The 25,537-nt window shown below is 43.0% G+C and overlaps 1 protein-coding gene across 3 annotated transcripts in view; it reads left to right on the top strand.

The window, feature by feature from the left end:
- LOC121571162 (rap1 GTPase-GDP dissociation stimulator 1) overlaps positions 1-25,537 on the top strand; it is a 59,130-nt gene that overhangs the window by 11,918 nt on the left and 21,675 nt on the right. For 2 of the 3 annotated variants that reach the window (XM_041882494.2, XM_041882495.2), the window contains 4 exons: positions 1,618-1,743; positions 5,719-5,865; positions 10,510-10,638; positions 12,638-12,763. In XM_041882494.2, the coding sequence (XP_041738428.1) occupies positions 1,618-1,743; positions 5,719-5,865; positions 10,510-10,638; positions 12,638-12,763 (528 nt within the window). The remainder of the gene's footprint in view (positions 1-1,617; positions 1,744-5,718; positions 5,866-10,509; positions 10,639-12,637; positions 12,764-25,537) is intronic. The other variant, XM_041882496.2, reaches the window with a different exon arrangement.

The raw sequence follows: 25,537 nt of genomic DNA, 5'->3' as shown, positions 1-25,537 counted from the left end.
TTTCGAAAGCCACTATAGTTAGCATTATCTTAATTTAATGAATTTAATGGGATTGTGATTTATCTATTTGTGGGCTGATGGTCAAGATTATGGGTGATAGTCTATAGATTTGTGCTGTGTAGCCCAGATTGTGGCCTAGTCCCTGTACTCATTTGTTTGTCCACCCCACTCCCCATAAGCAATTCTGCCTTAACCCATTCCGACGGCAACAGATGGCTTCAGTCTCTCTAACAGAAGGCACCATAGGAGACCTGTCTGTTGGTGTTGCCATCCATCATGCTTTCCTAGACCGTAGTCATTTTCACACAACGTCAGCACAGTGAATCAAGATGTATTTACTCCATGCCATACTGTAGCTTGACCAAAGGAAAATGCACAGCAGTGAGTGGCTCGATTGAGATTCAGGAACTCATCAGATCAAGGTGAGATTAGAGTTTAGATTGATTCGTTCTATCAACATAAGGCATTCATAACGCTCCCAGAAGCACTTCATTAATAGACATGAAATAACAGCTATATAGTGCCCTATTAAAACTTTATACCAAGGATGAGATTGGGCATTCAAATAAGTTGATGGCTTCTTGACTTCTCTCCAATAGTAGAGAAGTCACACATTTTCTTGGCCACATTTTGGACTCAAGCAGTCTTCCATTGGCAACGTGGCAAATTACTTTATGCGTGGCCTCTCAACCTGCATACTGCAGTTACAGTAAAAACTGTGCCATACTTAGTGCTTTTAGAGTAATTATATGGGTTTCAGGGGAGGCAGGCGCAGAGTTGAAGGGAAGTGACAGAGTAGGGGGAAGAAAAGTCTAAGATAATTAATGGTATTTTAGCAACGGCTAATGATCACTGCCTGCTGACATACCAGCCTGAGCCTTGGCACCAACCCACTGGCATTTTATCTGTCAGAGGCCTGGAAATGTCTTTGCCCAGTCCACAGTGGAAGACTTACTGTGTCAAAGCTCCTGGACTAAAATAACCTTTTTCTTGCATACCTGAGTAAAATGAATTTGGAAGTTGAGTGTTTAAGCACTTTCATTTGAAACCTAGTCAGTATTATATGAAGGTTTTCTGTATTTGGCAGAACTTGAGGGCTGCTTTAAATGTATTTCCAACAAAGATCCAGAGTTGGGTTTTATATACATTCATATAAAAATTGTAAAAAATGTGGATGCACTTAAAAATAATTGAGTCTTCCATTGACTAATCAATTGGAATTTTGGCACACACAGTATATTTCCGAGCAGATTGGAGGTTGTAGTGAAATCCATTTCAATTCCAGTCAAACCAGCAAATAAACTGAAACACATTCTCTGAATGACAAAATCCTCATAGAAAATAACTGGTCCACTTTTCAGTCAGTTTCAACTTGATTTTACATTTCTTCTCCACAATCGAGACAGAATGGACCATGAAGATAGGTGGTGCCGTGCTGAGCGGTAGGAGTAGGGTGAAGTTTCCCCTAGACAATGATCATGGGTCATTTTTGAATTTCCCCCACTAATGGTTAAGATTAGGATTGGGGGAGGGGAAGCTTATCCAGGTCTGTACGGTTGGGAAACTTCACCCTGGAGCCTAATTGTTAATCCTGACTGTGCTTTCTCTCCCCTCCAGAGTTCATGCGGAGCCCCTGTGTGGAGGCGGGCCTCATCCCTCCCCTGGTGCAGCTGCTCCACTCCAAGGACCAGGAGGTGCTGCTGCAGACAGGCCGCGCCCTGGGCAACATCTGCTACGACAGCCGTAAGTACATCCTGCCATAGGTCTCCCTGTCATAGGTTTCCCTTGCATGTTTCTCATAGGCTTCTCTTACACATTTCGTATAAGTTTCCCTTAAACATTTGTCATAGGCCAGTTGGAAAAGGACCCGGAATCGGTATGTCTATGGGTTCGCCCATAATTATTCTTTATTTTTGATGGGAAGGGGAGGTCAACTTTATAAGGAAGGGGGCGGCATCTTGCCTAGGTGTAATTATAGGGGAAGTACTGAAGTGCCTTTTCCTTTCAACTGGCCCTCTCCTCCCTCCTCTCCCCTCCCCTCCCCTCCCAGAGGTGCTGAATTGCATCATGACGGGGAACCAGGTGTCGGCGGATTCTAAACTGGCTGTTAGCATTATCTGCTCTTTTTGATGACATTGATCTGCTGAAAAGTCTTAGTTCATCATAATATAATGGGATATAGCCTGTTTCTCATCTGAATATATTGGAGGTGGGGAATACTCTGGCCGTAAATAGGAATACTCTGGCCGTAAATTGGAATACTGAGTGAGGTGCCTACCAGCATGACATTATATTGTCTGTGCTTCTACCCGATTTATCAATATGAAATCCATATTTTTTTCATCTGTGGACTAGCAAGAGGCTTCGCTAAGCAGCTCTCAGATGACACTATTGTCCCGTGTGGCTCAGTTGGTAGAGCACGGCGCTTGCAACGCCAGGGTTGTGGGTACGATTCCCACAGGGGACCAGTGCAGCGACAAGTACGAAAGTCAGTCTAGCCCTGAGCTCCTGAGAGCCGCATTTCTTTCCCCAGACAGACACCCTCACAGACCTTCTACGTCTGTCACACAAAGATAAAACTGCTTACAATCACTTCCCCCAATGCCTCTAGAATAAAGATTTTAGGGGATGTAATCAAGAGTTGTCGTGAATACATTTGAGGAGAATTCTATTGTTGGGTTTTGCTGAGTGGTTAGTGGTCTGTCTGTGTGTTGCGTTGAGGCCATAATGGCAGCTGTTGTTTCTGGTGCATTGTATGAGTGTGGGGGGAGCTGGTGAAGCCTTTTTGGCATAGTGGCAGAAATGTATATGTGTGTGTGTCTGTCTGTCTCAGTTGGAGCTGCAGCTGTTTTCAACACTTAATAGGGGCACCACTGAAGAAATCAGTTTAGAAGGACTCTAGCTGTCCGGTTACTCCGGTTCTGGCCCTTTCAAAATGTAATCAACCCAACAACAAGCCTACCACTTCAACTGTCAATTGCATTCATACAACTTCCAGACCTAGCAGCAGAAAAACAGTGCCAGCATTTTGTCCATTGTACATCAACGCCATCCAGATTCCAGCCAATTTGTTTAGTCCCTCTCCCTTGCTTTCTCTCTCTCTCTCGCTCTTTCTCTCACTCTCGCTCTCTTTCTCTATCCCTCTCCTGCACTCTCGCTCTCACACACTTGCGCTCCTTCTTCCTTTCTCTGTGTCTTCCTCTGTCGCTCCCCTCCTTTCTCTTGCTGTCCATGGTTGTGTTGTTAAGGAAGGGGGCAGGTGTGCCAGCCAGGCTGAGGTTGGATGTGGGGGTCATGGCTGGCTGGTATCAGGAGACTAGTGGAGAACCAGTCTGTGCATGTCCAGGAACAGGATGACTGATCATTTAACACTTCCTCTGCCAGCAAGGCAGCTACGCTCCAGACACCCCATTCTGTCTGCCACCGCCATGCACACATAACACTGTATAATGTGTTATGTTTCTGTGTTAAAACAGCTAGTACAGACAATGATATACTGACAAGGCCCATAACGCTTCCTCTGCTAGCTACGCTCCAGACATCCCCATTTAGTCTGCCATCGTCAAGCACACTGTATGTATCGATATGTTCCCACAACGCATATACAGACGTTTTGTTGTCCAGCATTGGCGTACTGTCACATGAAGTGGCTTGTAACTTTCACAAACGGAAAATACTCTTCCATTCTTTGTTAATTGGAGAATTAGTGTCTGTACCCACTTTGACAAGGACGTCATCCCCACCTCCGAGTTCTAGGTGATGATGGCTAAGAAAAGTAATTCATTCCTGGTCTGTAGTCTGGGGAGATTCAACCATAATATACACATTAGTGTACACTGAGTATAGCAAACATTAGGAACCCCCTTTTTCCCTCAGAACAGCCTCAATTCGTCGGGGCATGGACTCTACAAGGTGTCGAAAGCGTTTCACGGGGATGCTGGCCCATGTTGACTCCAATGCTTCCCACAGTTGTGTCAAGTTGGCCTGATGTCCTTTGGGTGGTGGACCATTGTTGATACACACAGGAAACTGTTGAGCATGAAAAACCCAGCAGCGTTGCAGTTCTTGACACAAACTGGTGCGTCTGGCACCTACTACCATACCCCGCTCAAAGGCACTTAAATCTTTTGTCTTGCCTATTCACCCTCTGAATGGCACACATACACAATCCATCTCTCAATTGTCTCAAGGCTTAAAAATCCTTCTTTAACCTGTCTCCTCCCCTTCATCTACACTGATTTGAAGTGGATTTAACAAGTGACATCAATAAGGGATCATAGCTTTCACCTGGATTCACCTGGTCAGTCTGTAATGGAAAGAGCAGATGTTCTTAATGTTTTGTATACTCAGTGTATCTATCATGAGAGCACATGGCCTCCCTACGGCTATGTTCTATCGTGCTACATTATCTCTTGGCACATCAAGCACTCCTTGTCTACGTGATGTCTGCAGGCAAAGGTGATGTCCTTAAAGTTTAAACCTCAGGAGCACCAACTAATCTCCATTTTAGTTGACCACAATTGACATTGTTGACCACATTTCTAACACTGGTGAGGTTGAGTCCTATTTCATTTAATGTTCTATAAATATGACCGGCTAATTCTATGCATTTTTTAAAGATTGTATTTGCATGGCTGTAGTCGATTTGGTATGTCGCGCAGAGCAGTATCCTACAAACGTACTGTGATCTGTAGTAATATGGTGCAAATTAAGGCTACTCAATGAGGCGTCTGCTAAAAACGATTTCATAAAAACAGACTAGTCACTCGGTATGACATAACTTCAACTCCCATGGTCCCTAGGCTGTCTGGTTTTCAGGTCTTTTATTTTCACAAAGAGAACAGCCGTTTTCTCTCCTCAATCCAGCTGGGTTTCAGCCTCTCCACCTCCATACGTTTGCTGTTCACTCATGCTCATTTGCATAACATGACTCAACCACATTCTGTTTAGCAGGACTCTAGTATGGTTGTCGCTACCACTAATAACCATACTGTGTGTGAGCTTGACTGTGATTCTGACAAGTGACAAACGATTGTCCACCAATTAGGGCTGTATTTATTATTGAGTTAATCGGAAGATTTGCTGTGATTAATCGTGACTCATTGCAAATTCAGAATTTAATCAAATTAAGCTGTAATTTAAGATTTTTTTTATACAAAAATCATTATAAGAATATTGATGTGTCAGTTTTGTCCAAAGTAATGGTAAGCAAAATCAGGCAAATTTATAAAGCACACTTTCTTTAACCTCAATATCAACTTGTTTTGACGTCGCATTGTTGTTTTTAGCTGTATAGATCATGTATTACATTTTTTTCAGTGTGTTTTGAATGATTTCAGACTACGATTAATCGCAAAAGAAAAGAGTGCACTAAAATTACAAACTGGAGTTACACGATTAACTCTGACAGACCTACTGGGATGGGCATGACGAAACACACTATGGAATGACTCCCAGTTCTGTATGAAGGGTATGAGCTTCGGTAATGATTTAATGCTAGTTAGTCTTTTTTTTGTTTTGCCTCTCCTTTTTCATGTTATGATTAATCATTATTATTCTTTATGGTTATATTTAAATAGCATTTATTATTGATTTATGTGATTTTGTGTTTTTTTTACTGCTTGCTTAACTTTCTCTCCCTTTATTGATTTGTTTTCCAGGTTGGTTGTTGTGATTTTTCTTCTTTGTTGATGTCCCCCTGACCTCTTTGTTTTGCAGATGAGGGCAGGAGTGCAGTTGACCTGGCGGGAGGGGCTCAGATAGTAGCTGGACACATAAAGTCACTTTCCCAAAATACTGACCCGGACAATGGAAAGCTCTTGACTGTCTTTTGTGGCATGCTGATGAACTATAGCAATGATAATGGTAATGGCCAACTCCCCCCGGATAAGCTACATTAACCAATCTAAACAGAGTAAACTTTTTAAATAATTAATCTAACGATAAAATGAGATGTTTTATTGTCACATACACCGGATAGGTGCAGTGAAATGTGTTGTTTTACAGGGTCTGCCATAGTAGTACGGCACCCCTGGAGCAAATCAGGGTTAAGTGCCTTGCTCAAGGGCACGCCGGCAGATTTTCACCTTTTCGGTTCGGGTATTCGAACCAGCGACCTTTCGGTTACTGGCCCAACGCTCTAACCGCTAGGCTACCTGCCACCCTACTTTGGCAGTGTGTCTGTGGCAGTACTAAACGTAATGTTGACACCTTTTATCCAGTCTTAAAGTGATAGTTTGTTTTGTCTGATATTTTCAGACCTCAAATGTAATCTAATGGCGAGACGAGTCCACGTCCCAGGCCATCTATTGTGCTTGTTTATTTGGATCGCCATTAGCTTTTGTAGCTGCTATATGCATCAAATCCAAATGAATTGGAAAGATAGGCACCGTCTAATTTAAAACTATTAGACGGTGCCTATTATGTCCATATAGCTGAATTTACACATAACTGGGTCTTCTTAATAGATGGTGTGGGGGCATGGACTCGTTAGACCGCTTTTGAGGTTTAAAAATGTCTTGACGAATTTAGATTTAGAATTTTCAGCCAATGTTCAAGTTTATATTACTCAGCCTTTACTCTCCATGGTAACAGGAGGTGGTGGTTAAAGAGGATTGTACAATATCTGTCCCTTGGAGAGTGGTCTGTCTGATTGAAGTCCACTTCCATTGCTTTCTATTGTATCTTGCTTGAGGCCTTGGTAATTTTCCTCTTAAAGCAGTGACTGCTTGTCTTGTCCTTGTAATTGGTGGTGGTAGGTAGGTGGTGGTGGTATCCCTACAGCTTATATTGCAGCCATTTCTCTCTACCCCTTTACACAGCACTCTCTTGTTTGTAGTTAGATTGTCTATTCTCCCACAACCCTCCTTGCAAAGCCTCTATGGTCTATCCAGGTGCGAGATCCGGAGTAATCAATATTGATCACTTCTGCTGTCAACTTTCCAGCACCCTTTTCCAGTTTCAATAGGCTGCGTTTCAAATGAAGCCCTATTCCCTACATAGTGCACTACTTTAGACCAGAGAATACGGTGCCATTTGGGAGCCAGGTGTAGACTCACAGTAAAATATGCATCTTTCATTCAAATGAACACGTTGTTTAGAACCATTTAACTGTGCTAGCTAACTAGTCTTGTCATAATGATGCAATAATTTTGCCACTCGGGATTAGCAGCGACTCATTTTCTCTTTGCAAGTCACTTTACTGCACAACTCTTAACACTGCCTTTTTAAAGGTACTCTCAGCAATATGACATGATCATACACAGAGGGGTGACTTCCTGCCTACAGACATAAACAACAAATCAAATCTACCAACACAGCCACTATTGACTCTTCCCAATGTGCGTCCTCCCTTGAAGCATGCCCACATTGGGAAGAGACAATAGTGTCAGTCTTGCCAGATTTGAAATTGGTTGAGGTCTGTAAGCAGGAAGTCGCCCCGCTGGGTATGATGATGTCATATTGCTGAGTCTACATGTAAAACATTTACAGTAGCTGCTGTGGAACCCTCTCCCTCTTCCAAATTGGACTATAGAAAGTTGAGTTTTAGTCTTGGTTGGACTGTTTGTTCCCCAGGAGTGTATTCACTAGGAACCTCATCTCTCGTGGACAGATTCTGCTCTTAAACCGAAGAATAAGATTCTGAACGTAAACCGAAGAATCTGTCGCGGCGGTATAGAATGCGTAGGATAATGAGCAGCAGTTGTTCCGGTGTTTGGACCCAGAATTAAGTCACACAGCTGATCAAATTACGCATGACTTTAGTTCTGGGTTAACCGAGATTACTAGGAACCAAACGGAAGTAAATGGGCCGAAACAGTGAGAGTTCTAGCTGAATTTGTCCCATAAGAAACTCTTGATTCATTTGTTAATTGTTCTGTTGCAAAACAATTTTGCTACGGTTTGCATGAATGAAAACACCCCAGGCTGGTTAGTGGTTTAGAGAGGGTGATGCTCGCTCGTTTATGCCCCTTTCGTCTATGTTCCCACCCTGAGATTCCACCATGTACTGCTCCTCTCTGAATAATGTCAATTATTAATGAATGGGCCAAGTTCTATAACTTTTTTTCTCCTCCGTGGGCAAGATGCAGAACAATAATTACTTTTCGGTCTATCGCTTCTCCCGTACGATCCCTGACCATTCCGAGGTCACTCCCCAACTCTTGTCCACCCCGTCGAAAATAGACTGAGGAAAAATAAATGTGATCAAAAACGTGGTGTTCAGGGGAGGCACATGCAAGTCAGCGACAACTCAGGCTCTCAATGTCACTTTTTTCTCCCTCCCTCCCTCCCTCCCTCCTTTGCCTTGTTATTTTCCCCCAATCAAACATGGAGCTAAGTGGATTTTCTCTGTAACCCAATGATCTGCGATCAGATCATCAGACATTAAACAGTGCTGTGATTACACAGAAATATAATTACTAGAACGGACATCCCCATTCGAGTCAATGTTCCACGATGTGTGGAATTCTGTTTCCATGCTAATTACGCTGTCCTCTGCTTGAAGCGGTGCTACTTCCGGTGACACCAACATTTAGCCTCCGTTGCCAAGCACCGCTATCACGGCACTAAATCAAACCATTTCACAGAGCTCAGCAAAGCCTGCATCGACTCAAGTCAAATCACATTCAAATATCTCACACAGACATGGTTTGACTCATTTTAATCAATTACGTTTGGTTGTGGCCTCCAATCTGTTTAGCTTTGAATAAGGCCATTTTATTGCCAGTCCATGAAAAGGATGTTTGAGAAAACAGGACAAACTTCACTTCATGTAGCCTCTATAAAGTTACCGGTAACTTAATAACAAGTAGCGTGTAACATAACTGCCTAGTGCAATTACATACAGCTCAACACTGTTTATAAATGTAACACTCCTACCCAATTTACGATTGAATTATTTAGCACGATGTTAGGTGTGAAATGTAGCCTAGAGTTGATGTTTCCAGGCCCTGTCATCGGCTACAATAAAACAAAGGCTGTCACAAATGTCTCCACTCAAAAGGCTGAAAAAGTTGAAGAGATGGTTGAAAATAATGCATACAATTACAGCATGCTCTACACGTCCTTGGAACTGTAAAGAGAGGAGAGAGACAGTCTTGTCCTCTATACACTAGGATACGGAATCTAACGCGTCAGAGTAATGGAGTTGGTGTACTCTGTGCACTACAGTGAGGGCCGGAGCATTTTGCAATTACACAATGCAAATTAGTTTGTGTGGCCGCCATCGGCCCACTCCCTTCAGCTGGCTGTTTGTAAACTGTCAACGCAGCTAATATAACCTTCATTAACATTGATTGAAGCTCTGCACGTCCACTGGTTTTTACAGCGTCTGTGCAAATTGAAGTAATTAGTTCTAAAAGATTCCCTAACAAATGGAAATCAAGATTTTTGTGTAAATGTACATTTGGGATATGATAACTTTGTGACCCAAGTTGGTTTATGTTTCTGGAATTCACTCGCCTCCGGTAGGCCTTTGCTTGTGTCGAGGCCTAATGTGGATTATGGTTAGGATCTAATATTTTGAACGAATAACAATTCTGGCGGATGACAATTGATGGTGGTTGTTTTAATAATTACCAGCAAAAAATGTCCGCTTGTATTTCAGAGAGAACCCTTATTAATTCACTAATATAACTATTTCTCAATTGGTTACTTCCTTTTCTCACTCACTTTCCTTCCTTCCTTCCTTCCTTCCTTCCTTCTAGCCTTTTATCCTTCCTTCCTTCCTTCCCACTCTTCTTTTGTTTTAAACGTGCTTGTTCATTTTAGTCATTTTTCCTTTCCTTTTTCTTCCTGTACCCTCCTTCCTCTCTCTCCACCCCTCCTTCCTCTCTCTCCACCTCGCCTTCCCCTCTCCACCCATTTTGTCAGTATTGATAGTCTCTTAAAGCCAACTTAATCAACTCTTTCTCCTATCTTTCCTCTCTAGGCTCTTCTAGCTGGTTTTCCAGAGCTCACTACAACCAGGGAAATACATCTGCACTCTGATATACTGTATATGACATAGATCATGCTAAAAAATATACTGTATAGCTAGTCTACATTTAGCAAATGGTTCAACTGTGCAAATTTGTTTCCTTGTTTGCATGAACTAATTTCCCTTTTTTAAAATCCTCTTGAGACTTAATTCTAAGACATATGGCTTTATACCTTCATTAGCTTTTTACACTTTTAATTATATTATTGACTAGTGTGTGTGTGTGTGTTGTGGCAGAGCAAAGCTGGCAGACATACATTTTCATAGCCCAATAATGTCTCTCTCTACTTTTAGTTTTAGGTCTGAGACAATAGTGCCTTCATAAATTACACACACACACACACACACACACACACACACACACACACACACACACACACAATCAGGGTGTTTCTGCTTGTTTAGTTAATTTGCCTAATTCGCAGAAACACTGCCCACCCCGATCTTCCTGTCCTTATTGTAATTCAACCTCCCAAACGCTAGATGGCAGTGCTCTTACCTATCCTCTGATATCTCTGTGTCCTCTCCAGACTCCTTGCAGGCCCAGCTGATCAACATGGGGGTGATCCCCAACCTGGTGAAGCTGCTTGGGCTCCACTCAGACAACACGGCCCTCACAGAGATGTGCCTCATCGCGTTCGGAAACCTGGCTGAGCTCGGTGGGTAGTGGGACGTCTTAGAGCTGAGCAGAGAGGTCACTATGTATTGTGGGTATATACAGTGAGGGGAAAAAAGTATTTGATCCCCTGCTGATTTTGTAAGTTTGCCCACTGACAAAGAAATGATCAGTCTATAATTTTAATGGTAGGTTTATTTGAACAGTGAGAGACAGAATAACAACAAAATAATCCAGAAAAACGCATGTCAAAAATGTTATAAATTGATTTGCATTTTTAATGAGGGAAATAAGTATTTGACCCATCTGCAAAACATGACTTAGTACTTGGTGGCAAAACCCTTGTTGGCAATCACAGAGGTCAGACGTTTCTTGTAGTTGGCCACCAGGATTGCACACATCTCAGGAGGGATTTTGTTCCACTCTTCTTTGCAGATCTTCTCCAAGTCATTAAGGTTTCGAGGCTGATGTTTGGCAACTCGAACCTTCCGCTCCCTCCACAGATTTTCTATGGGATTAAGGTCTGGAGACTGGCTAGGCCACTCCAGGACCTTAATGTGCTTCTTCTTGAGCCACTCCTTTGTTGCCTTGGCCGTGTGTTTTGGGTCATTGTCATGCTGGAATACCCATCCACGACCCATTTTCAATGCCCTAGCTGAGGGAAGGAGGTTCTCACCCAAGATTTGACGGTACATGGCCCCGTCCATCGTCCCTTTGATGCGGTGAAGTTGTCCTGTCCCCTTAGCAGAAAAACACCCCCAAAGCATAATGTTTCCACCTCCATGTTTGACGGTGGGGATGGTGTTCTTGGGGTCATAGGCAGCATTCCTCCTCCTCCAAACACGGCGAGTTGAGTTGATGCCAAAGAGCTCGATTTTGGTTTCATCTGACCACAACACTTTCACCCAGTTCTCCTCTGAATCATTCAGATGTTCATTGGCAAATTTCAGACGGCCCTGTATGTGCTTTCTTGAGAAGGGGGGCTGCAGGATTTTAGTCCTTCACGGCGTAGTGTGTTACCAATTGTTTTCTTGGTGACTATGTTCCCAGCTGCCTTGAGATCATTGACAAGATCCTCCCGTGTAGTTCTGGGCTGATTCCTCACCGTTCTCATGATCATTGCAACTCCACAAGGTGAGATTTTGCATGGAGCCCCAGGCCAAGGGAGATTGACAGTTATTTTGTGTTTCTTCCATTTGTGAATAATCACACCAACTGTTGTCACCTTCTCACCAAGCTGCTTGGCGATGGTCTTGTAGCCCATTCCAGCCTTGTGTAGGTCTACAATCTTGTCCCTGACATCCTTGGAGAGCTCTTTGGTCTTGGCCATGGTGGAGAGTTTGGAATCTGATTGATTGCTTCTGTGGACAGGTGTCTTTTATACTGAGATTAGGAGCACTCCCTTTAAGAGTGTGCTCCTAATCTCAGCTCGTTACCTGTATAAAAGACACCTGGGAGCCAGAAATCTTTCTGATTGAGAGGGGTCAAATACTTATTTCCCTCATTAAATTGCAAATCAATTTATAACATTTTTTGACATGCGTTTTTCTGGACTTTTTTGTTGTTATTCTGTCTCTCACTGTTCAAATAAACCTACCATTAAAATTATAGACTGATCATTTCTTTGTCAGTGGGCAAACGTACAAAATCAGCAGGGGATCAAATACTTTTTTCCCTCACTGTACCAAAGGAAAAGTATTATAAATTAATTATACGGTTGAGCAGAATACTGCTGCCACCCCGCCATTCTGGACCTGGTTCAGCTTTTATACCATGCTGTCTGGGGCCTGGGCTTTGAGCATAAAGAAAAGGTCAACCCCAGATAAATGTTGAACCGTGGGCTCTCCTGTCATTCAAATGTTTTGTAAAACCGGGGACAGAAAACTGATTCCGGTGTGTATGTCTTTAGCATGGTGCCAAATCTTCGATCGTTGTCATGCCATATGCTCGGCATGAAAATGAATGAACACAGAGAAGAGTTGGCTGGCGCACAAACAGACTGGACCAGTCATTTCATCTTGATGTAACTTCCCTCTCTGCAGAGTCCAGTAAGGAACAGTTTGCCTCCACGAACATCGCTGAGGAGCTGGTGCGTCTGTTCCAGAGGCAGGCGGAGCACGAGAAGAAGGAACTGATCTTTGAGGTCCTGGCTCCACTCGCTGAGAACGGTAATTCAATACAACTTTATTTATCCCCACAGGGGCAATTAAGACCGGCAAGTCAGGTTACAAATATCAAATATACACTAAATATACAAAGGTATGTGGACACCCCTTCAAATTAGTGTATTCTGCTATTTCAGCCACACCCGTTGCTGACAGGTGTATAAAATCGAGCACACAGCCATGCAATCTCCATAAACAAACATTGGCAGTAGAATGGCCTTACTGAAGAGCTCAGTGACTTTCAACGTGGCACCGTCATAGGATGAAAAAAAAAAAAAAAAACATTGTAAAGTGGTTTTCCCACTGGCTATAAGGTGAATGAACCAATTTGTAACTCTGGATAAGAGCGTCTGCTAAATGACGTAAATGTAAATGTAATGCCACCTTTCCAACATGTCAGTTCGTAAAATGTCTGCCCTGCTAGAGCTGCCCCAGTCAACTATAAGTGCTGTTATTGTGAAGTGGAAACGTCTAGGAGCAACAACGGCTCAGCCGCGAAGTGGTAGGCCACACAAGCTCACAGAACGGGACCGCCGAGTGCTGAAGTGCGTAGCGAGTAAAAATCTTCTGTCCTCGGTTGCAACACTCACTACCGAGTTCCAAACTACCTCTGGAAGCAACGTCAACACAATAACTGTTTGTCAGGAGCTTCATGAAATGGGTTTCCATGGCCGAGCAGCCGCACACAAACCTAAGATCACCATGCACAATGCCAAGCTTCGGCTGGAGTGGATGCCAGGAGAACGCTACCTGCTCCAATGCATAGTGCCAACTGTAAAGTTTGGTGGAGGAGGAATAATGGTCTGGAGCTGTTTTTCATGGTTCAGGCCCCTTAGTTCCAGTGAAGGGAAATCTTAACGCTACAGCATACAATGACATTCTAGACGATTCTGTGCTTCGAACTTGGTGTCAACAGTTTGGGGAAGGCCCTTTCCTGTTTCAGCATGACAATGCCCCCGTGCACAAAGCGAGGTTCATACAGAAATGGTTTGTCGAGATTGGTGTGGAATAACTTGACTGGCCTGCACAGAACCCTGACCTCAATCCCATCGAACACCTGTGGGATGAATTGGTGCGCCCAACATCAGTGCCCAACCTCACTAATGCTCTTGTGGCTGAATGGAAGCAAGTCCCCGCAGCAATGTTCCAACATCTAGTAGAAAGCCTTCCCAGAAGAGTGGAGGTTGTTATAGCAGCAAAGGGGGGACCAACTCCATATTAATGCTCATGATTTTGGAATGAGATGTTCAACAAGCAGGTGTCCACATACTTTTGGTCATGTAGTGTAGCTGCGAGCAGCAATGAATGTGGTTCACAGGATGACCGAAAGGAAACAAGATCAGTTGGATAACAAAGCAAGTACTCTATCATGTAGGAACTATCTTCCTTTATGTGCAATCAGAGAAAGCATTAACATGTTTATCTCTCAATACCACAACGATGACACAAGTGAATTTTAGTCTAGTGCTGTAGGTTGGTTATCTTTGACTGCAGCAGGTAATCATTCTTAGTCATTACTTAATGTCTTCAGTTTATATACCAATTCTGGGTTCAATTTTACTAATGGTTTTGTTAAGATTTGTGAATTATTTTCAGCTTTAGTGTATTGGTATATTGCAGTCATCTTTGAATGCTGGGACTTTATTTTGTTAAACTCATTAGAGATTAAATTGTTAAGTCTACGTAACAAATATGGTTTGAATTTGATTTGTGGTTTTAGAATTGTTCTCGTAACTGTTTTGTTCTTGACTCGTTTTGCATTCCTTTTGAGCGTGTCCATCGTGTAGTTACTTGTGTTTTAGGGGTACATTTGGTAAGGTTTAGGAATTGTGTTGATTGTAATATGCAAATGTGATTACACTACAGGTGAGTGTGTACACCATTAGTAAAAGGCAATTCTCCAGAATTTCTCAAGCCAATTTGTGCTACTGGTGACATCTATAATGACATCTATAGTTCCACCAACTGGTCTGGTGCAGCCATCTAATGTTGCAGTGACTGTCTAAGGACATAGAATTTAGATGAAGTTTACATACCAAATTCCATGGCCCCATGTCCATCGTTCAGTTCTTATAGTCCTGGTGTGATATGTTGCCATCTAGTGGTGTAGCATGGTCAACTTTAAATACAGCAGCGAATCATTCTCAAATTCATTAGAGGCTAATTCATTGAGTCTATATGCCAAATCTGGAGTCCTCTGACTGATGGTTCATGAGAAGAAAATTATGTATTTTTTGACATTAGCATATGTGTTAATGTGCATCTTTAGGTAAAAAAAAAATCTCTATAACATTAGACTGATTTAAAAGTCTAATTACAAACTCTGGAGTGACATATGGTTCATGATGATTTTGAGCATTAGCGTTACATATGTAAAGAATGAGTTAATATCAATACCAAATTCAGTGTGGTTCATCTTAGGGACGTCCATTATACCGATGACAAGTTTCTAGTTGATAGGCCACTGTGGAGTGGATTTACAGTGGTTTAAATGGACACATAAAATCAGATTTTTCTTAAAGAACTTTTGACCAATCCCTTAAATTCTCTCAAACTAAGTTAAGACATGCACCATTCCAATTTGATGTCATCTGATCCTATGGTTCATGAGATGGCCACGCACGTCTCCAACTCAATCATCAAGTTAGCAGACGACACAACAGTAGTAGGCCTGATTATAAACAACGATGAGACAGCCTACAGGGAGGAGGTGAGGGCCCTGGCGGAGTGGTGCCAGGAAAATAACGTCTCCCTCAACAAAACATAGGAGCTGATCGTGGACTTCAGCAAACAGCAGAGGGAGCACGCCCCTATCCACATCGACAGGGCCGCAGGGGAGAAGGTGAAAATGTCAAGTTCCTCGGTGTACACATCACTGAGAATCTGAAATGGTCCATTCACACAGACGGTGTGTTGAAGAAGGCTCAACAGCGCCTCTTCAACCTCAGGAGGCTGAAGAAATTCGGCTTGGCCCATAAGACCCTCACAAACTTTTACAGATGCACCATTGAGAGCATCCTGTCGGGCTGTATCACCTAATGGTACGGCAACTGCACCGTCCGCAACCGCAGGGATCTCCAGAGGGTGGTGCGCTCTGCCCAACTCATCACCGTAGGCATACTGCCTGCCCTCCAGGACATCTACAGCACCTGGTGTCACAGGAAGGCCAAGAAGATCATCAAGGACCTCAGCCACCCGAGCCAGGGCCTGTTCACCATCCAGAAGGTAAGGTCAGTACAGGTGCATCAAAGCTGGGATCGAGAGACTGAAAAACAGCTTCTATTTCAAGGCCATCAGACTGTTTAATAGCCACCACTAGCTAGCCCCCGCCCAGTACCCTGCCCTGAACTTTAGTCACTGTCACTAGACGGCTACCACCCAGTTACTCTACCATGCACCTTAGAGGCTGCTGCCCTATGAACATAGTCATGGAACACTGGTCATTTTAATAATGTTTACATACGGTTTTACCCACTTCATATGTATATGCTGTATTCTAGTCAAAGACTATCCTATTTAACTATTGCTGTACATATACTATTCTTCAGATATACTATATATTCTATCCATATACTGTCCATATTGTCCATACATCCCATCACTCTGTGTGTGATACATACATACATACATACATACAGTGGGGGAAAAAAGTATTTAGTCAGCCACCAATTGTGCAAGTTCTCCCACTTAAAAAGATGAGAGGCCTGTAATTTTCATCATAGGTACACGTCAACTATGACAGACAAAATGAGAAAAAAAAATCCAAAATCACATTGTAGGATTTTTAATGAATTTATTTGCAAATTATGGTGGAAAATAAGTATTTGGTCAATAACAAAAGTTTCTCAATACTTTGTTATATACCCTTTGTTGGCAATGACACAGGTCAAATGTTTTCTGTAAGTCTTCACAAGGTTTTCACACACTGTTGCTGGTATTTTGGCCCATTCCTCCATGCAGATCTCCTCTAGAGCAATGATGTTTTGGGGCTGTCGCTGGGCAACACGGACTTTCAACTCCCTCCAAAGATTTTCTATGGGGTTGAGATCTGGAGACTGGCTAGGCCACTCCAGGACCTTGAAATGCTTCTTACGAAGCCACTCCTTCGTTGCCCGGATCATTGTCATGCTGAAAGACCCAGCCACGTTTCATCTTCAATGCCCTTGCTGATGGAAGGAGGTTTTCACTCAAAATCTCACGATACATGGCCCCATTCATTCTTTCCTTTACACGGATCAGTCGTCCTGGTCCAAAAAATATATATACATAATCCTAAAATTCTAAATCAAATAGCTAGCTTAAATAATACATTTTATGACCATCTTAAAACAATTCCATATCTTAGCTTTGTAGATATTGCGATCTAAGCGCTTAGACCTACAGGGATAACCAATTAAATAATTATTACCATCACTATGATTTTTACTGTTAGGCTAAAGGTGGCATCGGCAAAAGTGTGGGCCCTTCGGTTTTCTTGGTCATCTCCTCAACCAAACAGACCACTGCAGGTTCATCACTTGTCAGTGCCAAAAGAGAGACAGGGTGGGGGGGGTTGTGCTGCCAAGTACAGTAGAACATTAAACCTAGCTACACCAGAGCACACAAAGCTAAAAGGCAGCAGAGGATGCAGAAAGCCAGCAACTCAATTAACTTAAAAGCATTAAAATGCCCCAACAAGATACTGGCTAGGCCGAGCCAGATCATGCAGATGGTTATTAGTGATGGGGGGGATCGATACAGTTACATATCGGGATATTATTTCTGACGATATTTTGTATCGTTATGACAATATTGCAAAATTATTATTGCGCTAGTTGTCTGTACCTGCACCAAAACTCCAGTATTTTTCCTTCATAGCTTATTCTCCATCATCTTTTTAAATAGGGAGCCAATTTGTTTTCAGCACTTTTATTTCCATGACTGATCAAAACTTGTTTTCTCATGGCTCTCCCTTGTCAGTCTGCAGCAGACATATGGTGAGCAATCTGTTTGGAACATCGAATCGCAATACATACAGTGGGGAAAAAAAGTATTTAGTCAGCCACCAATTGTGCAAGTTCTCTCACTTAAAAAGATGAGAGGCCTGTAATTTTCATCATAGGTACACGTCAACTATGACAGACAAAATGAGGGGAAACAATCCAGAAAATCACATTGTAGGATTTTTAATGAATTTATTTGCAAATTATGGTGGAAAATAAGTATTTGGTCAATAACAAAAGTTTCTCAATACTTTGTTATATACCCTTTGTTGGCAATGACACAGGTCAAACGTTTTCTGTAAGTCTTCACAAGGTTTTCACACACTGTTGCTGGTATTTTGGCCCATTCCTCCATGCAGATCTCCTCTAGAGCAGTGATGTTTTGGGGCTGTCGCTGGGCAACACGGACTTTCAACTCCCTCCAAAGATTTTCTATGGGGTTGAGATCTGGAGACTGGCTAGGCCACTCCAGGACCTTGAAATGCTTCTTACGAAGCCACTCCTTCATTGCCCGGGCGGTGTGTTTGGGATCATTGTCATGCTGAAAGACCCAGCCACATTTCATCTTCAATGCCCTTGCTGATGGAAGGAGGTTTTCACTCAAAATCTCATGATACGTGGCCCCATTCATTCTTTCCTTTACACGGATCAGTCGTCCTGGTCCCTTTGCAGAAAAACAGCCCCAAAGCATGATGTTTCTACCCCCATGCTTCACAGTAGGTATGGTGTTATTTGGATGTAACTCAGCATTCTTTGTCCTCCAAACACGACAAGTTGAGTTTTTACCAAAAAGTTATATTTTGGTTTCATCTGACCATATGACATTCTCCCAATCCTCTTCTGGATCATCCAAATGCACTCTAGCAAACTTCAGACGGGCCTGGACATGTACTGGCTTAAGCAGGGGGACACGTCTGGCACTGCAGGATTTGAGTCCCTGGCGGCGTAGTGTGTTACTGATGGTAGGCTTTGTTACTTTGCAGGTCATTCACTAGGTCCCCCCGTGTGGTTCTGGGATTTTTGCTCACCGTTCTTGTGATCATTTTGACCCCACGGGGTGAGATCTTGCGTGGAGCCCCAGATCGAGGGAGATTATCAGTGGTCTTGTATGTCTGCCATTTCCTAATAATTGCTCCCACAGTTGATTTCTTCAAACCAAGCTGCTTACCTATTGCATATTCAGTCTTCCCAGCCTGGTGCAGGTCTACAATTTTGTTTCTGGTGTCCTTTGACAGCTCTTTGGTCTTGGCCATAGTGGAGTTTGGAGTGTGACTGTTTTGAGGTTGTGGACAGGTGTCTTTTATACTGATAACAAGTTCAAACAGGTGCCATTAATACTGGTAACGAGTGGAGGACAGAGGAGCCTCTTAAAGAAGTTGTTACAGGTCTGTGAGAGCCAGAAATCTTGCTTGTTTGTAGGTGACCAAATACTTATTTTCCACCATAATTAGCAAATTAATTAATAAAAAATCCTACAATTTGTCTGTCATAGTTGACGTGTACCTATGATGAAAATTACAGGCCTCTCTCATCTTTTTAAGTGGGAGAACTTGCACAATTGGTGGCTGACTAAATACTTTTTTTCCCCCCACTGTGTGTGTGTGTGTGTGTATATATATAATATATATTATATATATATATATATATATATATATATATATATATATACACACACACAGTACCAATCAGAAGTTTGGACACACCTACTCACACCGTCCCCTGTAGCTCAGTTGGTAGAGCATGGCGCTTGCAACGCCAGGGTTGTGGGTTCGTTTCCCACGGGGGGCCAGTATGAAAATGTATGCACTCACTAACTGTAAGTCGCTCTGGATATGAGCGTCTGCTAAATGACAAAAATTTAAATAAAAAAAAATTCAATTGTTTTAATTCATAAAAAAAAAAATTACATTATAGAATAATAGTGAAGACATCAAAACTATGAAATAACACATATGGAATCATGTAGTAACCAAAAAATATATTTGAGATTCTTCAAAAAGCCATCCTTTGCCTTGATGACAGCTTTGAACACTCTTGGCATTCTCTCAACCAGCTTCACCTGGAATGCTTTTGCAACAGTCTTGAAGGAGCACTTGTTGGCTGTTTTTCCTTCACTCTGCGGTCCGACTCATCCCAAACCATCTCAATTGGGTTGAGGTCAGGGGATTGTGGAGGCCAGGTCATCTGATGCAGCACTCCATCACTTTCCTTCTTGGTAAAATAGCCCTTACACAGCCCGGAGGTGTGTTGGGTCATTGTCCTGTTGAAAAACAAATGATAGTCCCACTAAGCCCAAACCAGATGGGATGGCGTATCTCTGCAGAATGCTGTGGTAGCCATGCTGGTTAAGTGTGCCTTGAATTCTAAATAAATCACAGACCGTGTCACCAGCAAAGCACCCCCACACCATAACACCACCTCCTCCATGCTTTGCGGTGGGAAATACACATGCGGAGATCATCTGTTTACCCACACCGCGTCTCACAAAGACACGGCGGTTGGAACCAAAAATCTCAAATTTGGACTCCAGACCAAAGGACAAATTTCCACCGGTCTAATGTCCATTGCTCATGTTTCTTGGCCCAAGCAGGTCTCTTCTTCTTATTGGTGGCCTTTAGTAGTGGTTTCTTTGCAGCAATTCGACCATGAAGGCCTGATTCACACAGTCCCCTCTGAACAGTTGATGTGTCTTTTACTTGAACTCTGTGAAGCATTTATTTGGGCTGCAATTTCTAAGGCTGGTAACTCTAATGAACGTATCCTCTGCAGCAGAGGTAACTCTGGGTCTTCCATTCCTGTGGTGGTCCTCATGAGAGCCAGTTTCATCATAGCACTTGATGGTTTTTGCAACTGCACTTGAAGAAATGTTCTGTATTGACTGACCTTGCTAATTTGAGCTGTTCTTGCCATAATATGGACTTGGTCTTTTACCAAATAGGGCTATCTTCTGTATACCCCTCGTACCTTGTCACAACACAACTGATTGGCTCAAATGCATTAAGAAGGAAATAAATTCCACAAATTAACTTTTAAGAAGGCACACCTGTTAATTGTAATGCATTCCAGGTGACTACCTCATGAAGCTGGTTGAGAGAATGCCAAGTGTGCAAATATGTCATCAAGGCATAGGGTGGCTATTTGAAGAATCTCAAATATAAAATTTTGTATTTGTTAAACACTTTTCTTGTTACTACATGATTCCATATGTTATTTCATAGTTTTCATGTCTTCACTATTATTCTACAATGTCCAAACTTTTGACTGGTACTGTGTGTGTGTGTGTGTGTGTGTGTGTGTGTGTACTGTGTGTGTGTGTTTTATATATTATCATGGACTAAAAGTCAGTTTCACTCAATTTGGTCTTTGGACTCATCACAATTGTCCCTTAAGAGATTGATGAAATAACATTGATCCATTCAAAGATGGCCACACTATACCAGTAGATGCATATTAGCATATACACTGAGTATACAAAACATTAAGAACACCTGCTCTTTCCACGACATAGACTGACCAGGTGAATCCAGGTGAGAGCTATGGTCCCTTATCGATGTCACTTGTTAAATCCATTTCAATCAGTGTAGATAAAGGAGAGGAGACAGGTTAAAGAAGGATTTTTAAGCCTTGAGACAATTGAGACATGGATTGTGTATGTGTTCATTCAGAGGGTGAATGGGCAAGACAAAATATTTAAATGCCTTTGAACGGTGTATGGTATTAGGTGCCAGGCGCACCGGTTTGAGTGTGTTAAGAACTGCAGCGCTGCTGGGTTTTTCACACGCAACGGTTGTGTGTATCAAGAATGGTCTTCCACCCAAAGGACATCCTGCCAACTTGACACAACTGTGGGAAGCATTGGAGTCAACATGGGCCAGCATCCCTGTGGAAAGCTTTCAACACCTTGTGGAGTCCATGCCCCGACGAATTGAGGCTGTTCTGAGGGCAAAAGGGGGTGCAACTCTTTGGAAGGTTTTCCTAATGTTTTGTGCACTCTGTTTGTTAGAGACGTGTGTGTGCGAGCATTTGTGAAAAAGATGGCGTGTGTGCGCATGTGTGAGCGAGGGAGAGACTCACTGACTGTTATCATTCTTGGCAGCACACTGGGTTCTCCCCTTCTACCAGTCTCCTAGACAACGTCCTACTTAACTCTACTCCAGAGAACAGGCTCTCTTTCCTCTCTGACACACACACACACACACACACGCGCGCATGCATGCACACACAGACACAATCCAATCCCAGACTCAAACATCTAATCTCGCTCTCACACGAACCCTGTATCCCTCCCTCCCGTCTTTGACAGTACTACTCTAGTTACTTCTTTACCATTTGACCAAAACCACTGCCCAAGCCTGAAGCAGGGTTGTTTCCAACACATACAGTCCACATTCAAGATTCCCAAAAGCCAAACGGCAAAAAGCACTCACGGAGATTTTGGGATATGGTGCAATAAATTATTTGTTTTCCTTTATATCTAACCAAAACGAATAAAAAAACAACAATTCACCTTTATTTAACTAGTCAGTTAAGAACAAATTCTTATTTACAATGACGGCCTACCCCGGCCAAACCAGGACGACGCTGGGCCAATTGTGCACCGCCCAATGGGACACCCAATCACGGCCAGATTGTGATACAGCCTGGAATCGAACCAGGGTCTGTAGTGACGCATCTAGCACTGAGATGCACTGAGATGCAGTGCCTTAGACCGCTGCGATTACTGGAACTGTAAAGACATACTATGGTATGGTCTGCAACATATGGTCAAGACGAGTCTAGTTAAGACTCCTCCTACCGAAGGCCCAACTTCCTCCATTTATTCAAGACTACACACTTGCTACAGTACAATGAATGGGCAAGAGGGGGAGCCATATACTAAGGTAAACTAATAACAAAATGAATATATCGATCTGGTAAGGGGGATACCTAGACAATTGTACAACTGAATGCATTCAAACGAAATGTGGCTTCTGCATTTAACCCAACCCCTCTGAATCAGAGATGCGGGGGGGCTTTCTTAATCAATGTCCACGTCATCGGCGCCCGGGGAGCAGTTGTTGTTGGGGGTTAACTGCCTTGCTCAAGGGCAGAACGACAGATTTTTCCACCTTGCCGGCTCGGGGATTCGAACCAGCGACCTTTCGGTTAGTGTCCCAGTGATCTTAACCGCTAGGCTAGGTATGTATAACTCATAAGTACACCATATTACATCTCGTATATCGCAGTCGGCGTTCCAATTCATCCCAAAGGTGTTCAATGGGTTTGAGGTCAGCGCTCTGTGCAGGCCAGTCAAGTTCTGAAAACACCGATCTCGACAAACCATTTCTGTATGGACCTCGTTTGTGCATGTGGTCAATCTCATGCTGAAACAGGAAAGGGCCTTCCCCAAACTGTTGCCACAAAGTTGGAAACACAGAATCATCTAGAACAGGGGTGTCAAACGTCCGGCCCGCGGGCCGGATCAGGCCCGCAAACAGGTTTAATCCGGCCCGCGAGATGATTTTGTAAAGTATAAAAATGAGCTGCAATTTTTCAATAAAAGAAACTGCTGTTCCAATTGTGTCCACTGGATGGCGCAATAGCAATTGTGTTAAGCAAGCAAACTGTTTATACTGGGGCAGAGCAAATAGGTCAAGCAAGTGCAGCCAGTCCGGATGAGCTACTTTGTTTTGCCCGCGATACTTTTAACATTATGTGCTTTGGCACCCTCATTGCCCCAATATGTCTCTGTCAAAAAAGAGAAAAGTGGACGCAGAGTGTTCCAAGAAAAATTGTCAGCCTTCTATTTATTCACGGAATTGAATGGGAAAGCTGTATGTTTGGTGTGTTCACAGCATGTTGCAGTGCTGAAAGAATATAACCTTCGTCGCCACTATGTGAGTCTTCATGCCGACAAATATGACAACTTTCAAGGACAGCGGAGAAGAGAGAAGGTGAATGAACTGTTGGCGGGTCTGAAGAAACAGCAGTCTGTGTTTACTCACAGCCGAGACATCAGTGACGCTGCAGTGAAAGCTAGCTACCTCATTGCTAATGAAATCGCAGTGGCTTCAAAACCATTTAGTGAGGGTGAATTTGTAAAAACATGCATGATGAAGGCAGCGGAGATTGTGTGCCCTGAAAAGCACCAGGCTTTTGCAAATATCAGCCTGACAAGAAACACCGTTGCAGACAGGATTTCCGATCTTTCAGTGGATTTGGACAGCCAGTTGAAGCAAAAAGTAAAGTAACTTATTGCGTTTTCGGTTGCAATTGATGAAAGCACGGACATTACAGATGTTGCACAACTGGCCATTTTCATCCGCAGAGTTGATGACACATTGACCGTCACCGTGGAGTTGGTGCCGATGACAGATACAACGACAGCAGCTGATATTTTCACTGCACTCGTCAGCGCGCTGGACAGGGTCGGAGTGGACTGGTCCCGCGCTGTCAGCCTGGCTACAGATGGTGCGCCCTCAATGATCGGGAAAAAAGCAGGCGTTGTGACAAAGTTCAGAGAGAAAGTGCAATCTGCAAATGGAGGACGTGATTTTTGGACTTTTCACTGTATTTTGCACCAGGAGGCTTTGTGTTGCAAGTCATTAAAGATGGATAACGTCATGAAGGTGGTTATTATTTTTATTATATTATTATATTATATTATTATAATATTATTATTATTATAATATTATCCAAACTGTTAATTTCATCCGATCCAGAAGCCTGAATCAACGTCAGTTTGACAGCCTTCTCAGAGAGAAAGACCACATCTATGGCCTGCCATACCACACTGAGGTAAGATGGTTAAGCCGAGGTGCTGTGCTGAGGCGTTTCTTTGATTTACGAGAAGAAATTGAACAGTTCATGGAAGAAAAGGGCAAACCAGTGTTAGAATTTCATTCCGCAGAATGGATGCAGGACCTTGCATTTATGGTGGATGTTACAGAGCACCTGAATAACTTGAACAAACAGCTGCAAGGGTGCAACAAAGTTGCCACGCAGTATTATGACAGCATACGTTCTTTCAAGTTGAAGCTGTCATTGTGGGAGACGCAACTCGTCGGTGGTGATGCAGCTCACTTCCCCTGTCTGAAAAATGTGTGCGCGACCCAACATGTGGCAGACATGAAGCGGTTAAAAGATAAAATAACGGGACTGTTACGGGAGTTTGAGCAACGCTTTCAGATTTTTGGTGAACTGGAGAAAGACTTCAACGTTTTTTGTTCGCCATTAACCGTGAATCCCTCTGATCTGCCCGTCAGCATCCAACTTGAAATAATATACTTGCAGTGTGACTCGGATTTGAAGGGCAAATTTGCCGCAGCTGGCTTGGACACATTTTATCAGAATCTCTTGCCAGGTTACCCCAACTTGACAGCCCTCGCTGCAAAACTGTTGTGCATGTTTGGAACCACATATCTTTGTGAGCAAGTTCTCTGTAATGAGCATAATAAAACAAAGCTGCGCTCAAGGCTCACGCACAAGCACTTGAATCACATCCTGAAGTTGGCTGCCACTCAGGATGTGACGCCTGATATTGATGCGCTGGTGAAAGCTAAAAGATGCCAGGTATCAGGAGTCAAATAAACTATGCAACCCCACTTAAAGTGCTGCATGAGACACCCTGATATAGTTCTGTGATCTGTGATATACTTCTGTGAATCACTGAGGCATTGTGTGTTTGTGTGTTGTTTGTCCTCAGAATTTCAAATGGCTTGAGGTGTTTTATGATTAATAGTGATGTTGTGCTTTTGGACACACTGTCCTCAGGCTCCAGCTTTATGTTTATGTTTTTATGTTGATGTGCTATTGA

Source organism: Coregonus clupeaformis, chromosome 8, assembly GCF_020615455.1.
Source record: "Coregonus clupeaformis isolate EN_2021a chromosome 8, ASM2061545v1, whole genome shotgun sequence".
NCBI classification, from domain to species: Eukaryota; Metazoa; Chordata; class Actinopteri; order Salmoniformes; family Salmonidae; genus Coregonus; species Coregonus clupeaformis.
Note: the sequence above shows the minus strand (reverse complement) of the source record. Positions and strands in the feature narration are given on the sequence as shown.